At 40.6% G+C, this 16,689-nt stretch overlaps 3 protein-coding genes across 10 annotated transcripts in view; 1 reads left to right on the top strand and 2 right to left on the bottom strand.

Moving 5' to 3' along the window:
• The window catches only part of LOC146455551 (uncharacterized), a 10,118-nt gene extending 7,582 nt beyond the window's left edge, over positions 1–2,536 (top strand). For both annotated transcript variants that reach the window (XM_085094253.1, XM_085094252.1), the window contains one exon: positions 1–2,536. This exon is cut by the window's left edge. In XM_085094253.1, the coding sequence (XP_084950379.1) occupies positions 1–472 (472 nt within the window). In that variant the 3' untranslated portion in view covers positions 473–2,536.
• LOC146455550 (uncharacterized) overlaps positions 1–9,041 on the bottom strand; it is an 18,872-nt gene extending 9,831 nt beyond the window's left edge. Inside the window, exons 1-4 of the mRNA XM_085094257.1 lie at positions 6,662–9,041; positions 5,527–5,584; positions 4,011–4,253; positions 3,580–3,657 (exon numbers count right to left, since the gene is read on the bottom strand). Coding sequence (XP_084950383.1) covers positions 3,580–3,657; positions 4,011–4,253; positions 5,527–5,584; positions 6,662–8,908 — 2,626 coding nt within the window. The 5' untranslated portion in view covers positions 8,909–9,041. The remainder of the gene's footprint in view (positions 1–3,579; positions 3,658–4,010; positions 4,254–5,526; positions 5,585–6,661) is intronic.
• LOC146455539 (uncharacterized) overlaps positions 1–16,689 on the bottom strand; it is a 362,351-nt gene that overhangs the window by 124,384 nt on the left and 221,278 nt on the right. The gene's annotated exons all lie outside the window — the stretch shown is intronic.

Here is a 16,689-nt window from a genome sequence, read left to right as displayed (position 1 = left end):
CGGTGAGGATGTGGCCAGGCAGATGAGACGAGCTCGTGGACAGGATGGGAAAAGATTATTCGCCGTTGATGATTTCTTAACCGCGCAACAAATCACTTCATACTTTTCGCGTATGGCCGCCAAGAGGAAGAATGTCACAGAGGCAGAGGTAGACACAGAAGAAAGAGAAAACTTGATCCGTGACGTGACAGCCGAAATCACGGAAAGGCTAGTTGCTGAAGAAGAAGATCAACCTGTGTCAGAGGTAGAGAGTCGCGGTTGCTGCTACTCGTACAGGAGAGTAAACTTGTGCCCTATGAATAAAGATGAGCTTCGGGCCAAACTAACGCTGTCGAACCTAAAAAGCATATGCCTCAAGTACGGAATTCAGGGCGTATCGGGAAACCGGAAGAAGGAGCCATATGTGAATGCTTTATTCAGTTTCATGGAGGCGAGTCCATGTAACTTACACAAAGGCCTCTCACAATACTAGAGTTATTACTTGTGGTGCTTTCTATTTAGTTTCAACGATTATTCCCTATCGAGAAGGTGCTCATTTGTTTAGTTTGAAGGTAAATACCTCGGCATAGTTGTAATTAGTTATGACGGGTAGCCGGAGTCCATTGGCTTTACTACACTGGATCACGTTAATGTAAGAGTGGATACCATTTCATCTCTTGGTTTAGCCACAGTAAATCCAGGAGTACCGACAGGTGTTAAAATATGTTCAGGTTTTCCTTAACAACAAATAATGTGCAGGCTTGAATGAGAACAAGGAAGTTAGTTTTTCTAAAAACTCTTGGACGTTCGAACTCTGTCTGTCTATACAGGTATGCAAAAAAAAAAAAAGGAAATTCATAGTAAAGTAGCCATAGTAATCCATAGTAAATTCAGGAGTACTGACAGGTGTTAAAATATGTTTAGGCTTGTGTTAAAATATGTTCAGGCTTTCGTTAACAACAAATGATGCGCTGGCTTGAATGAAAACAAGGAAGTTAGTTTTTCTAAGAACTCTTGGACGTTCGAATTCTGTGTGTCTATACAGGTATGCAAAAATAAAAAAAGGAAATTCATGCTGTGCGTGCCAAAACGGCAGATTGCACTTGTTCACTGGTTTAACGTGGGGCTCTTTGGTACGTATGAACCCGAGTTAGATTTTGCGCCTAAACATTTCAACCTTGTTCCCAGTTTCCCAGGGTATGACATTGCTCAACGTTTAACTTTTCTTTGATGCTTCCATTCGATTTTTCGGTTTTACGGTTTTTTTTTTTGTTTGTTTGTTTTGGTTTTCTTCACCATTGCCATTGTAAAACAACCCCATTACAAGAGGATATCATTACACTCACATCCGGTGTTACATCCCATTACATTGTGTTACATCCGGTCAGCAGTCGTGCTTCTCGGACTTCCGGCCTTCGCGTTGAATTTATTCACCATTCTTGGCTTGTTGACTATCGCAATATCTGACTCGATTTTAGCCAAAGACGTTACTTTGGATTGTTCAAAGGCATGCATTTGCTTTGTACATTGATCTCGACACATTTACTTGACTTACTGGTTGGATAATATTGATGAATTTAGGTGCTCGACGGCTGAAATCGCAAGTATTACGACCATGTCTTGACCTTGTCAACTATTCTTTGTCAAGTGTATCGGGCTACTTGAATCATCATCTCTGGTCTGAAACACGGCAAACTGGATATTCGATGGGAGTAACTGTTAGACTAGAGTCTGCGCTAGATTTGGTCAAAAAAAAAACGAAGCGTGCGAAGGAGAGACACTAGAGAGTACCACGCGACGAAAGCACCCTAAAGAAATTCCCAAAACCTCCAAGGTAGGTTTTGTTTCAATTTATATTTCATCAAATTTGTGGCTAAAACCTTATTTACTAAATGTAGGAATCAGACAAGATGATAAAAGATACTTTTGAAGCAGATTTTCTCTCTCTAAAGCCTGTTTTAGCCAAATACTAGAGCCCTCAAAATTACCAATTTTGCTATGTTTTGCAATTTGTCCCAGGTGTCTTCAGCACCCATGGTCAGAATATAGTTTTCCCCAAATTGATTTTATGATATTTAGAAACCTCAATGTCCGTGTTATCTCTGCTGCTTATTTGGTTTATGTGGAAAGAGTACTTTCGGAGAATTTACGAATATGGTTGTGCTTGTTTTTCCTGCTTGTCAAAATGGCTAACAGGGAACATAGTAAGACGAGCATTTTCTTCTTGTTTATAAAACCCAATTTAATTTAACGGCAAATTTTATAAACTAGGAGAGTGGCTCTACAATCTGTATGAATTTCATTTGAATTGGTTCACATGCACCCGAGAACCAGACCCGTTTACTTTTACTTTTTGAGAGTGGAACTTTTGCTCAAAACATGGTCGTGAGGCCGATGTCATCTAGTACTGTTACCATGGCAACAATACATCTGCCGATCCAAATATGGCTGTTTTTGTTTATCCCCCAAGGTAACCTACCTCCACACAAAAATTGAAGGGGGGTTAAAATTTTTCATTTCCAACTTTGCTTCACTTTCCTGGAGAATTGCTCTTAAAGTCTTTAGAGAAGTTCTAAAGTCCTTTCTTCCAGGCTGTTCGACACAGACGAAAACCAGATGATAAGACTTGGTTCTTAAACAGTCCGATGGGGGAGAACAAAATCGGCGAATTTACGTCAAGTGCCACGAAGAACATGCCACTGTCGACGAGCGGCAAAGTGAAAAACCGTTCAGCCAGAAAGAACCTGCATCAAAACACTTCTTGATTCCGGTGTGTCCCACAACAGTGTAGCGCAACTGAGTGGCCACAAGAACCTCAAAAGTCTGGACAGCTACGCCGTAGCTTCTCAAGAACAGCAGCGCCAGATGTCTAAAATACACCGAAGATGAGTCCAAAAAAACAGATCCGTGATGCTTCCGTTAAAGAATCCATCCAGGCACATCCAAAACCTTGTCCTTCCTGGAACATATGACGCCATCATATAATCGAATCTCAGATGAGGAAAACAAGCAAAATTTTTTCCTGTACATACTGCATCAAAATTTGGATCACATGTAACCGAAAATACGAACTTTTGGTTGTAAATTTTGTCAGAAATAATTGAATTATTATGTACTTTTCCAGTTTGAGTTTTCAAATACACTTTACTGGCTTCTCAGATGAATTGTGTGATATGATTTGTTCTTTGAAAATGCGTTCGAAACAAGGCAAATGCATCCCACGATGAAAGAAATAAAAGAAAAATAAGAAGGTGGTAAAGGAAAAAGAGTAGCGGTCACATGATAAAATGCTTATTGACTGAGTGGGAGGGCCAGACCGGAAAATACTTGGCCCTCGGTCCGTATGCCATGACCTCGGGCCAAATATTTTTCCCTCCGGCCCTCTCACTCAGTCAATAAGTACATATTTTAGCCCGCAAAATACGCCGCAATGCCCGATGAAATTATTATCATTGCAGTTAGTTCTCCTTAACCTTAACATAAAACGGCGCTTTTGATGGAACCTCTCACATAGTTATAATATATTAATTTAACCTTTCCTTCTTGAAGAAGCAGAAGAATTCAGTAATAGAGAATTCTCTAGAACAGTGTTGCACTTACCACAAAGAAAAAATGTTAAATCCTCTCTCTGCTTGAATGGGATACATCCAACATCAAGGTCTTCCGGCAACAGAGGGCCTGGTTTAGACAAACAGCAATATCAATAGACGATACAAAGAGCGCACAGGAACCTGGACAATTTGCATGCATGGCTCGGGTTTTGGGTTGCAGGGTATTACCCTTGTTATCGTACACCCCGGTCCTCTACCACAAAATATTACCAGAAGGCACGGCGTTTATGGTGTAGCTTCCCGAAAATAAAGAAATTGTTCGGAAAACTTACACTTGTCATATTGCGGCGGTGTGCTTGAAATCCAGTATTGGGTTTATGTAAGGTACAATAATGACCGATAAGGGACCTACTTCTACCTCTATAATCTAGGTATACTCTGCCCTCTTGATTTAAACCATTACTGCAGTTGTTAACTCACCGGTAGTACCGGCAGGGACAATCGTCCTCAAGTATTTTACTACGTCCACCCTCCTTTCAGATTTCGCAGCATTGGCGAGACATCGGACCCAGCGTTTCGTCTCGGGATTTGGATTATCCATTGTAGTTGGATTCAACTGCAGACATTCTTGTAGCCGAACCACAACATCCTTAGGATCACATGACTGAGAGTGAATGGAATCAAGAACGCCAGCTGGGAGAACAAGTGGCACCCCATTCGTTTCTTCAAAACAAAAATATTAAATGTGTTTTATTTTGTCCAAATAAAAACTTTTATGTCTCCCTCCCACATTTCATCTTCCATTAAGGGGTGAGTTGGTTGTGAGACAATAGCTCAGGTTCCTCGTTTGAACCTTGGATCCTTACTAAAATGGATCAGCATCGTATGAGTATTACGAGACTCGCAGGACAATAACTTCTTCGCAACATCACGAGCCTTTTGGCCAAATGTTCACACAGTAAAATTACAGCCTCCCCTTCATAGTTAGGCTAAGACCCTTTTATAAGAGGGTGTATATGTATCCCTTAGTATGCCCTCTCAGTCTGCAAGCCTTAACCTTCAGCTTTCAGGAAAATCAAACAATCAACCCGCCCCGATACCCATCTTCCGCCTGTGTAATTATTGAGTTTAATTTTCTAGTTTGCCTTTTTCTGGCCCTCACCTTTGCAAGAGCTTTTAATACCTTATTGTTACCTCATCATTTGTCAGTCGCTACCTTAAGTTTTGTACTTTTAAATTAAAAGCGGTTATGAACAATGGCCAAATTTTTATCCCAAAGCAAAGCGAGTTTATGTTCTGTTAGGTTTTTCTGAAACAAGCTTGGCTGTTGGCAATCGAAATAGATCTAACCTAATGTTCCTCACAATCACAGAGAGGAGACTTAAAAACTATTTCCCTTTAATTGCTCAAAAGATTTCTGTTTACGAAATTATAAATGTTCTTGTTTCTCCCTTTACTCGGTTTTCTGAGAACTCCTCTTTCTATTAACAAATTCATTTTGACATTCCCATTACAAAGATTCAAAAAACCACGGTAGCATTATTTCACATGTACTAGGACTAAAACATTTGAACGGCCAAGAATACCTTGAACACCGGAAAAGCAGACTAAAAGTATCCAATGGAAACTTGATTACGTCTTACCTGCACCCAGGTCAATATTAACATTACTCTTATTTTCCTTTGTGTGGTGCCTTGCAACTCTTTGTTTCGCATTTCTCACGGGAATGGCTTACCAAGCCAAACGAAACTAGAGCCTGGTCGTGGGTCAGATTTCCTTTGATTGGTACAAAACTCGTCTTAAGCAGGATCGTATTACGGTTTAACGAGGTTAATACCTGACGTGTTTTAGGTTTAGTACACGACATGCGAACTTTGACACGGTTTAAGAATGGGTCATACACTAGCAGAAGAGAGGGGTCTTGAAGGTCGGTTTAAAAAACGCCGTTGTAATCCCATTTTTGAACCTTGGTCAGATAAAATTAAAAAGAACCTACCGCCCTTAAAAGAGACGATGCTTCTTTCATCGATAGCAGGCCCGGTAGCAGCATGGTCCTGTAAGGACAAAATGATACATTGCTAACCTTCTTTCACGTTTTGTTACACTATTTGTAGATTTTTATTCCTTTAAGTAACGTTTTCCCTCTCGGCAATGTTAACAGGATACATATGGAGCATTACTATTGCTGGACGATTGCCACTGATATATAAAGGCTGGGCCACCTGATGAGTCCTTAAGTAATGAAGAAACAGGTAAAGGCCATAAAGGTTAAAAAAATTAAAAACCTTACAAAAGCTAAGGGTTTTAAAATTAGTACATCCTAAATCAGAGGTATTGTTTTGTTATTCACCTCCCGGGGTTATCCTGGATTTCGCGCAAGTTTTTCAAAATTGTTCTTAAAATGAATACTGTAAACTGCCACTTATAACGTCCCCGGTTATAGGCCCATCTACCTGTAAAGCAAAAAATGTTTCCGATTATAAGACCCCCGGATATGAGCCCCCCTCTAGCTTCCCTTGTTTTGAGTGATGTTAAGCACTTTCACAGCACTCTATACTACTTCAAACAGAAAATTAGAAAAATTATTGCGGAACAATAAGTTTGTTACTCCCTTTTTATTATCTACTCTTTATATAAGTACCGTGTATCTTTATTGTAAAATACCATGAACTTTTCAATGGTTTACTGTAGTTCCAGTTTCGTTCGTGTTATTAGTTTTAATTTTGTTCCGAATATCGAAATGAATTCGATTTACTATGATGTTTTAAGGCTTAAATTAAAAAAAAAAAACAGTAAATGAAAACGTATTTCGATCAACACCGCTATGGCTCGTTTCGAAGCGGTTTTTCAGTATTCCGGTTATAAGCCCCCTCGGATTTGAGTCCTTCCGTTTTAAAGCCCATTTAAAACCCTTTACAAGTAGTATAAGCCCAGGGCTTATAAGCGGCAGTTCACGATATGTGGGTAAATAGGGCTGTCTGATTTATTCTAAAAGACGATCATTCCCTTTGTGTCAATGTTTACCGAGCCGCGAGGCCATCGACACATCGGTGATAAATCGTTTCCTATCTATGGCGACGGCGTACAACAACGACAAATTATTACTAGTTCAGGGACAGTCATAGGCCAACCTGTTTCAGTGAAATCTTGCGTTGTTGTGCATCTGAAAATGAAAACCAAGGTGCAAACGTCTTGATGCGAATCCTGCAATCTCCACGGACACCAGGCTTGGAGCAGTACTGGCACTTCTGCAAATCTCTCTGTGACAACAAGTGCAGACACTCACAACCACGTACATCATGAGCGCGGCATTTGACAGAACCCGTTTGAGAACAGACTGGACAGCACACACACATTTCGTAACGCATGTTTTTCAGCCAGTCGAATTCCTTTCGCATGCATTCTAGAATCATTCCTAACTGCCTATGGATAGCACGGCTTGTAGTAAGATCAATATTGCCATGGGTAAGACCTGCTCCATCCGTCTCAACAGCATCGTTTCCACTGTAAAGGACGATTTCAATAGACGAGGAATGGCAAAGAAAAATAACGGATGTTCCCTGATCGGGAAGGATGTGAAACAGGGCAAAATTATGGTACAGCTCAGGGTTCAGCGGGCTGTACCACTCCTCTTTGCACCACTGATAAAATTGTAAAACTAGCCGGGAGAACAGGCCTGGAGGCACTCGACCTGACTCAAACCTCACATAAAGCGAGGGAATCTTTACAAAAGCAAGAAGCTCAAGGACGTCATCTGTTGGAGGAGACATCAACATGGATGGTACAAGGTACTCCTTGTTCGTGCTTTGGGATGGCCAGGAACAGAGTAAGCTAAACCTTTCCATTATTGCAAGAAGGCTTCGACAGGTTTCCTGTCTCTCAAATAGGGGATTCCAAGCATGATTTAGTAGTCGTTCATCCAATATACCAGTCTTCTGAAACTTTAGCCACAGCTCTTCAACGGTCTCCTCAGTGCGCTCGTAACTTTTAATGGTGATTACCTTCTTGAAGACATCAATAAGCCACTGTGGGTCCAAAATCACCATGTTTTCCAACTCTGGTGTTTCATTGAAATGAATCAAAATTCTCTGATCATGTAAAAAGTTCATCGCTGTCCGAAACTGTTCGTCGTCATGTATTCCGCATTCATCAGAGGCAATTTGTCTGGCTTTCTTGACAGGTATCCATTTGAATCCATCTTTGCGCAAGAGCTGGAGTATATTTTCATACCTCAACCACTTCAATGGAATAGATTCTTTCATCTGAGGCAAATTTCTGGCAACAGTAAGTATTTCTCCTCGCAAGCGAATCACCTCTGGACACTCACAGGTGCTTCCTGACTTTGTGTTGTCCACAAGGAAGACGTCTTTAAATAGGTGATCACCATAAATCTTCGCTCGTAAGAATCCATAGATTTCCCGGGCCAGATCTCTGGGAACAGAACTACAATAAGGCTTGTCGACATGAGTGCAAACCAAGAACACTGGAGGCAGTCCTACGGACGACATGTCAGGCACATCGCTGTCCTTGTAGGAAGCATCTGCTGGACCAACCAGCGAGTAAACCGACGACATCCAAAAATCAAGGTAGTCCATATTTGTATTGCTGCAGCTGGTATCTTCGCTATTCCTGTACAATCCCTTTCTCACAGGAACACTTGCTTTCGCATGTGGATCACGACTCAAGTCATAAGCCAAAATGTAAATTGCTTTCTCCGTCAGGAAGATTGGATGAGTGGCATAGTAAACTGACTCGCCACCAAAATCCCACAGAATTGAAAATATTTCATCCTCTTCTTCAACCATTGTATCATTTTCAAGCAAATTTTCAACCAATCTCGCTATGTCATCTGGTAGCTCTGGCACGAGCTGGTTTTCCAAGGTTTCCTTCTCCGTTAATGTAGCGTCTCTTTTGACCTCTTCCTCAATCGCCTTATCGTCCTGAAGCAGCGTTTCGACCGATGTCACTACGTCTTCTGGTAACTCTAGGACAAACGGATTCTCCACGGTTTCCGTCTCTGTTATTTGAGAGGCTTCAGCTGATGACTCGCTGTTACTTGTGCTTGGATCATCAGACAGTCTAAGGGGGGGATTTCTCTTGCCATTCACAACTGTTGACTCTTCAGCATAACGGTGATTTGTGTTCTCTCCTTTCAAGCTTTGAATCATCAATTTCGCCGCGTGGTGATCGAACAAAAACTTTGAATCGGAATCAGTCTCTTTGCTCTTTTTTCCTGTTTTCCAAAGATCTGTCGAGACTTTAAAATATGAAGGATCCATCTCTATTCCCTCTGTGCTGCTTTCCATTACACTGAACGTTTCTCCCTTTAAAGACTTCTTCAGACTGGTCTTTCCTGCCCGATTTTGCCCAATAATCATCACTGGTACTCTTTTGACATCAGCTTTTCCATCCTTAAGGGCTTTGTTGTAAGCTTCAACAGCCAAGGGACCACGGCAAAGAATCACCGAAGGGACTAATTAAACAAAACAAACCAATAATCACTATATTTCCTGCTATAGTTGAACCCCAACAGAGCATTTTTTGTTAAAACAAACGAAATTTCGTTTTCTGCCTTAACAAACGGATAACGCTAGAATATGGACATTGAATTATGTTTTCGCTAAAAGCCGGACGGCTTATTTCTTGAAATACAAAATGCATATGAGCCGAAAGAGAAGTAAAGATTGATGTTTGCAGCAAAACATGGAAACGTCTCGCTGAGGGGATTACCAACTAACTATTGTACCCATTAAGTATGGTACTTTGCTGACAGAAAAAAAGTAAAACAAAACAGTGAAATTAAATGAAGTTTTGGAACCTGACAGTTGAAAGGTGGTTTTACAGTATATCAAACACACAGTATTTCTTCCAGGACAATGAGAGTGGTATAACGCATACCTTTAAACCCTTGTGAGAAGCCTGTTGTAAGGCAAACTGTATTTTTTTCAGTTGGTTAGAATTTGGCAAGATTACAATCACTTTAATTTCAATTCAAAGATAGCCATGTCACCGGACCAGGTCCAGTGACTCCCCACTGGCCATCCTGTCACGTTGGCAGCACGGAAATAAAGTACAGTTCCAGCCCGTTAGAAGTCATTGATAGCAAAATCCTGGGCAATATAACATAAAAGTTCATTGAAACCCAAAAAACCAAAGGACACCGCATGGTTGGAGTCTAGGTGGCGTTTACGCATGCCCAGGGCTATAGACCAGTGACTGAGTATACCAACTATAAACAACGGAATGGCATAAATTCCTTCACTCGATCCTTAATTTACTCTAACCAAATTTGAGCAATTGAGCAAATTATTGTGACTGGTTGTTTTAATGGAAATGAACTGTTTTCTAAGGAACCGCTCGTTAGAATTTCGTGAAATTTGACAAAACAGTAGTTTTCTAAAAGCGTAACTCGCCTACAAACCAAAAACAAAATCTAACAGAGGGTATCTTCAAAAAACATTAAAGTGCAAAACCAACATTTACAAGAGATCTCTCTGTTAAAATTACATCAAAGCAGCGTCACTATGTCAGTATTTTGTGTTTTTCTGGATACAAAAAATAGAAAAATCTAATGAGCGCATTTTCTAAAAATTAAGTAAAACCATTATTTGTAGACGGTTAATAGCTTGCTACGTTGCCATGGCAACGGCACCTTGCTCAAATAGAAGTATCAAGATTTATTCCTTCTAAGTTAATCTTGCACCATGCTAATTTCGGGTACTCAGAAGTACGTAGTTTTCAAATAATGTCTACTAACACCTGTATACTGGAAAACTGTGTTCGGCCACCTTAATGACAGCCTCTTTTTTTCGTGATAGACAATAGCTAAAGGTTACAGATTTCAGGAGATCACACTTGTATTAGGGTCCTTCTGGTGAGAAAAAGCGCTGCCACCAAGCCAATAGAGAACTGCCTGCAAAAATGCATTTAATTTCTATGCGACTTGCGACTTGCTTACTCACCCAGCTCACCACATGTTTGTTTTCAACTGACATTTCGCCTGTTTGTTCGTCACTCTCGGGGTTCAAATTTGCTTATTAGTCGCCTGCTTTCTCGATATATGTAGTTTGACAACATGTTCAACGAATACAAGAAATCAGTGTTCTTCAAAATTCTCGTTTGTTTTCTAAAAGAAGCATAAAGCCATCCCACTTCCCGCCGAAAAAACGCGGGTTGCCGCACAGGTTGAGTGTGACATTTCACCGATGGCTTACATAGAGGGGCGGACGTACGTACGTACGCCGGACGGACAGTGACGTCATAACCAAAATTTTTCGCATACATGGGCTTACCAAAATGCCTTATCAATGGGGCTCTGCGCGCCCGCCTCCGGCGTGCGGAGCTCCGCTATGAAGTTTGCATTGTCTTGTCAATTGTCAATCAATCCCAGCAAAGGTGTATCAACGTCCGATGAGATATTCAATCGAATATATCGTGCAATAATTTCGACTCTACATGGTATCTACAGTGTGATACCTTGGTTATGGAAATTACCTACAAAAAGCAATGGGATTTCCCTGAAATTTTACGTTTTGCTTCATTAGGGAATGAAAGGAAGACAGAAATGAAATTGAACCTTTGCCATAAACCATTCTCCACATTTCTTTCACAAGGGCTCTGCATTGTTCTTCCCAACTGTAATGCTCTTTATAAGATTCTCTGAGTGCCTTGGCCTCTTCAAGCCGCTTTTCTCTATCCTTGAGACGGACGTTTACAATTGCTTCTGCCCACTTTTCAGGTTCATCCGACTGAACAATGCATGTGCCTCCTAAACCTTTGTCTTGTAATGCTCGAGCAAATCCTGATCTTTTACCCACAAGAATGGGTAAACCAGCAGACAAAGCTTCAAGGGAAACAAGACCAAATCCTTCTGATTTGGATGGCATGATGGAGAGATCTACTTCGCGCAATAATTTTTTTATCTCCTTCCTGCTTTTTATAAACTTTCTGACCACCAACTGGTCATTATCGATTCCGCATTCGATAAGTTTTCTCCTTATATCCTCCTCCTTTCCCTCTTTGGCGCCTACAAAGAGAAGTTCATACGGTTGTTTCTTTAGACGGGGATCTTTAAACGCTTCAGCAGCGATGCGATATCCCTCCAGTTCGAAGTCATTGTCATCACCACGACCAGACAATAGCACTTTAAACTTGGAAGTTTCGTTAGGAGATTGCTGTAAGCCCCCAAATTCCCTTTCAAAAAGCCCTGGAGTAAATACAAAGATATCCTTATTACTGCCTCGTAGATACGAGGAATAAGTTTCTTCCAGTCTTGATCCAACAGGCACTACAAGATCGGCGAGAACACAGAGATCAACTTCGTCCTGATGTTTCTTTTCGTTTTTTGAAGTAGGCTTAGGGTAATCTTTGTACTTGCTGAGGTCTTCTGGAGCAGTATGTACTACTTGAATCCATTTGCAATTGGGTTGCTGGGCAGACTCTCTTATAACTTGTGCTTGTCGACCAAGCTTCACATCATGGCCGATAATCACATCAATTCTGTGGTCTTGAGGTGGAAAGCTCAGCCAATCAAGAGGTTCCTTGTAGCCGGCGCGTGCCTTTGCGTCAACAACAGTGATGCCATAACTCTGAGCTTCTGTCTTGTCTTGACAAGCACCTTCGGGAACTAAGAGAGATACTTCCACTTCAGGATGCTCTGACAGGTGAATAGCAAGTTCTCTGTTAAATGTTGACAAACCACCAGCTGACAAACCCCACTCGCTACCAAGGAGAGTCACTTTCAAGCTATCTCTGGTGGACGATGGGTGTTTCTGTTCGGGTACGTTTTGCAAAGTGGAAGCTTGTGAGCTCTACAACAAAATACAACAGGCTATTACAAAAATCTCAATTTGATTCACAGTAACTAAATATATTCGTCACAAATTAACTTAGATTACAAGGACATGAAAGGACGACGTTATGCAGATAAATCTTATACACTTAAACCGCTACAATTGTTCATATCTTACGAGTGTGGTTATTTTAACGTTTAGCAGCTACTTTTGAAAGCCGTTTCTCAGGCTCTGTCAGTGGAAAAACCGTTCACACAGTACTGGCGAATCCACAGAAACGTTGTTATCACAAACATGAAAACTAAGTGACATATCATTTTGTTTAAAGAGAATATGTTTCAGAAATGGTTACTCTTGAACACCAAAACCGATTTGTAATAACGTGTTGTGTTCCTTTTTGTCGGTGGCTCACTGAATTCATGATCTTTTACATATTTCATCACATAATGAAAAATACTTACCCGTACTTTTCCTTGTTTATGGAAATTGTACGTGAAACTGGAACCAGAAGGTAACTGTAAAAGCAAGGATTGAACAGACTATCAGTTGTTGAAAGGGAGGCAACTAACATTTCAGACTATTTTTGCAACCTGTGTGATCTGCGAAAGTAGATGTTTTGCGTAGCCGCTGGCAGTTCCACGAAGTAATAAAAATGACAACGGTTGTTGCAGATATATCCACGAAGTATCACCTCGAATTCAAATAGGACAGTAAAAATAAACTTTTCCTTGATGTCGAGTGCAGGGAAGAAATACGCCAAAGATAATTTGTATGCCCCCAGGCAAATCAAAAATTGGCTTAAAGTTTCAATTCACGATAACTTTTAAGGACACATCATTGCAAATACCATGCACCGCACAATGTTTGGAGTAGTGTACGAATGAGAGTTTACCATCGGGGTGGAAGGGGTGGAGGTGAGGTCATCATCTAAAAATAGCATAGGGTGGCGGGTTGCTTTCATCATAAAACGGTGATGTCATAGTTTTAAAAATAGATAAAAATGATGTCATAGAATTATTTACAGTGCACTCTCTATGCCTCGAATTGATTTTTACCGGTACCGCCCTGTGGCAAGAACTATTATTTTCCCCTCGAATGAAACCAGGATCAGATCTAAAATTTCTAAGCTAAAGAATCTGCATTCGCAAGTCTTTTCAGAAGTTAATTTGGGGAGATTAATACACAAAAAAAACGGATCATGTAAGGTGAATTGATTGGTTTTGGATAAAGTGAAGTATTGCCTTGTCATTGTTCTATCCGATTTTTTTTCTTTATTTCTCTGAAAGCTCGGAAATAATGGAAAAAAATTTGGTTGTGTGTATTTTCCACCTAATTTCTAAAAAGTTTCGTTTCCGGTTGAACTTTGTTGGGGATTAAACAATTCAAACAGTCTTTTTACTCGTGGATATGCTCCGGGGGGGGAGGGACCCTTTTATGGGCTATATAGGTATGTGCGGCGCCAAAGGGTATGGTTTTTCAGCCGTTTTGGTCATAAATAGGGTATCGATTTTAGCCATTTTGCCGCCATTTTGGTAATAAATAGGGTATCGATTTTTGCACTCTAGTCTTGAATTCGTTTTTTTAGAAGCTACTTCTTCATCATGATGTTTACGGCAACTGTGTACGTGCCGCAACGGCTTGTCACGCCTTTAACATTGGTCTGGACTAGGGAAATAATTATAAGGCAGGTCTGAAACAGGGTATTGATTTAAGGGTCAGGTCATAAATCGGGTAGGGAAAATAGCAGATTTTGGTCATAAATAGGGTAAGGGTTTTGGGAAGCGGGCCGCACACCCCTATCCAATTTTTTTGGGAGTATCCCCCCGGGGATATGCTTTAGCATCACGAGTGATAGTGTCGTTCGGTATGCAAATGAGTCACTCACTCCGGTGTAACCGGAAATGGAATAATAGCCAATCCCACGTCGGAAAGAAGCGACAGCCGGAAATACGTCTGCGATCACAGGTTAGATTGTGGGTCGCCATTGCATGGCTTTTTTTTAGTGCTTTGAACGCATTGTCGCTGCATTTGCCATCATAGAAGCAAATGTCTGACGAAGTGACAAAATGGTGTTCTTCGAAGGTAAAGCAAAAGATTCTCAACAAATGCACATTGATATAATTAAGAGCGATTTGTGCACCGCCTCCACTCACCGAGGCGTAAATCTTGATGTCGAAGTCGAATCGACGGTAGGTTAGAAGACAGAAGTTTGTGACCTTTCATGTATTGTTGAATTATCTGTTGAATTTTCTTGTATTACAAGCACACACGAATAATTCCGCTACGCTCAAGACGAAATAATTTAAAATTTTCTTTGCCGCATGCGAGTTGCGTCGGGCTACGGAAATATAATTGTTGACCATTGTTATGAGCGATGTAATTACCACTTTCTGCTTCATTTTCCCGTAAAAAAAGCCACACTTAAAGAAATAAAAAAGAGATTTGAGGATCACATTTGCCTTTCAACACCGTTTAGGAATACTTGTACTATTAATATTGGTGGAACAAATTTGCATATCCGTGGTTCAATACGGTAAACTGAATTGGATGTCTCCGATATTTTCATTTCGTTTGGCAGATTTTCATTTAAATCACGGAATCTAAACTTTTTTTGGCTTTCAGTGAACTCGCCGTTTTCCAAAGCCGTTAGCTATCCTTCTCAAATAGGGCCTTGTGCCATGTTTGATCGAGACCTGAAACGCAAAATCCTCAAACTTGAACCGATCCATTCGGCCAAAAATATCCGGAAATTCTGGTACAAAATCAAAATGGAACGGCAATTTTCAAAAAAGTCAGTTCGTTACGAAATCTTTTAGCATTTCATTTCGATCAGACACTCGGCTCTAGATACTCCAGCAGTGATCGACATCATGGTTATTTACAAATGAAATGTGTTTCCGTGTTTGTTTAGATAACGAAGAAAACATCGCCCCTTCCATTAATCAGTCGTCGGGTAAATCGAAAACAAAGAATTAAGTGAAAATATAGTTCTGATGGAAAGTTCTGTTTCCTAAAACTGTAAAAATGCACTTCAGTACAACTCCATCGCTATCGTGGAAGAACAGAATCATTCGTCGAGGACGATTACCAGCCCTTTGAGGTTGAACGAAGGAATATCAAAGGATAATAAGCACCAAGCACAAAGTGATGTCTCGCGCTCGAGGATTTCTAATATGACGACATCTCGCGCTCGGATTTTTGAAGCACCACGTTTGAAAAACTAGTTTAAGTCTCGGCCTCGGATTTTAAACGAGATTCTTGGCGAGCCTCGAATTTTTCCACTATACCCCCTCTGGAAATATGTCCCTTACGTCACCCCCCTCCCCACTGAAAAATTAGGCAAACTGACCATCCCCCCCCTGGAAAATCAAATCCCTTCCGTGGGGAGTGGGGGGGCTATTGATATTTTTTGGAACTACACATTCTGTTTACCGTAATCCAGCCCTTAAAGTAAAATTGCCTTTATTTATATCTGGTCATATAGGGCAAACAAATCGTTGCACCAGTTCAAAAGTCTTTTATTAGGTGAGGGACTGGGAACATCCACCCCAAGGACAAATTTGAAGATAGGCGACAGCCACAAACAGCTGCATAACATTTGAATCCTTAAACCCAAAAACGAAATTGTGACGCCTCCCCCAAGGACATACCCCAAATTTGCCTTCCTTATTTGATTCCTCCTTTACCCAAGTACATCAAATTTTTGTGAGGCTAACTCAAGTCTAAGCGGAAATGTGCTGCACAGGCTGTCAAACCCTGACCCTGTTTATGACAAAAATATTTGCACTTCTCTTATCCTGTTTATGACATAAATTAATTTTTTGAGAAAGAAAAGAATATAAATTTAAAATCCGTTTTAACAATTTGTGTATAGTCAGAGAAAAATAGTTGCATTCCCCCCCCCCCCCCCCACCCTCTGTGGGGGACAAACGCGTGAAGAGCGTCTCCGCTATTCACGGCATCATCATCACTATTACATTTCAAAGACCAATCCAAACTATTATAAATTAAAGCCACCTTTTAGTTAAACCCATGGCATCACAAGCCACTTCCATCGCCATATCCACGAGTTAACGATAGTGTCACTTTGATTTGTCTTTGTTTATTACAGTGCGCTGTCAACGGTAATGTCGATGTTTATTACAGTGCGCTGTCAACGGTAATGTCGACATTATTATCTAAAAATAGAAAAATTGCATCATCGGGGTGAAAGGGCTGCATATGATTCTTTAGAAACGAAAAGAATGTTTAGCGGTATGCTATCTTTTTACACCCGGTCGAGTGGGATCTAAAAATAGATAGAATTATGGAAAGAAATAATTATTTTTCGTAACAAGATTATGTGGTTTTGCTGGTTATAAAAAGAT

This window comes from Pavona decussata, unplaced genomic scaffold (genome assembly GCF_977016875.1).
Source record: "Pavona decussata unplaced genomic scaffold, jaPavDecu1.1 SCAFFOLD_273, whole genome shotgun sequence".
In the NCBI taxonomy this organism is placed as follows: domain Eukaryota; kingdom Metazoa; phylum Cnidaria; class Anthozoa; order Scleractinia; family Agariciidae; genus Pavona; species Pavona decussata.
Note: the sequence above shows the minus strand (reverse complement) of the source record. Positions and strands in the feature narration are given on the sequence as shown.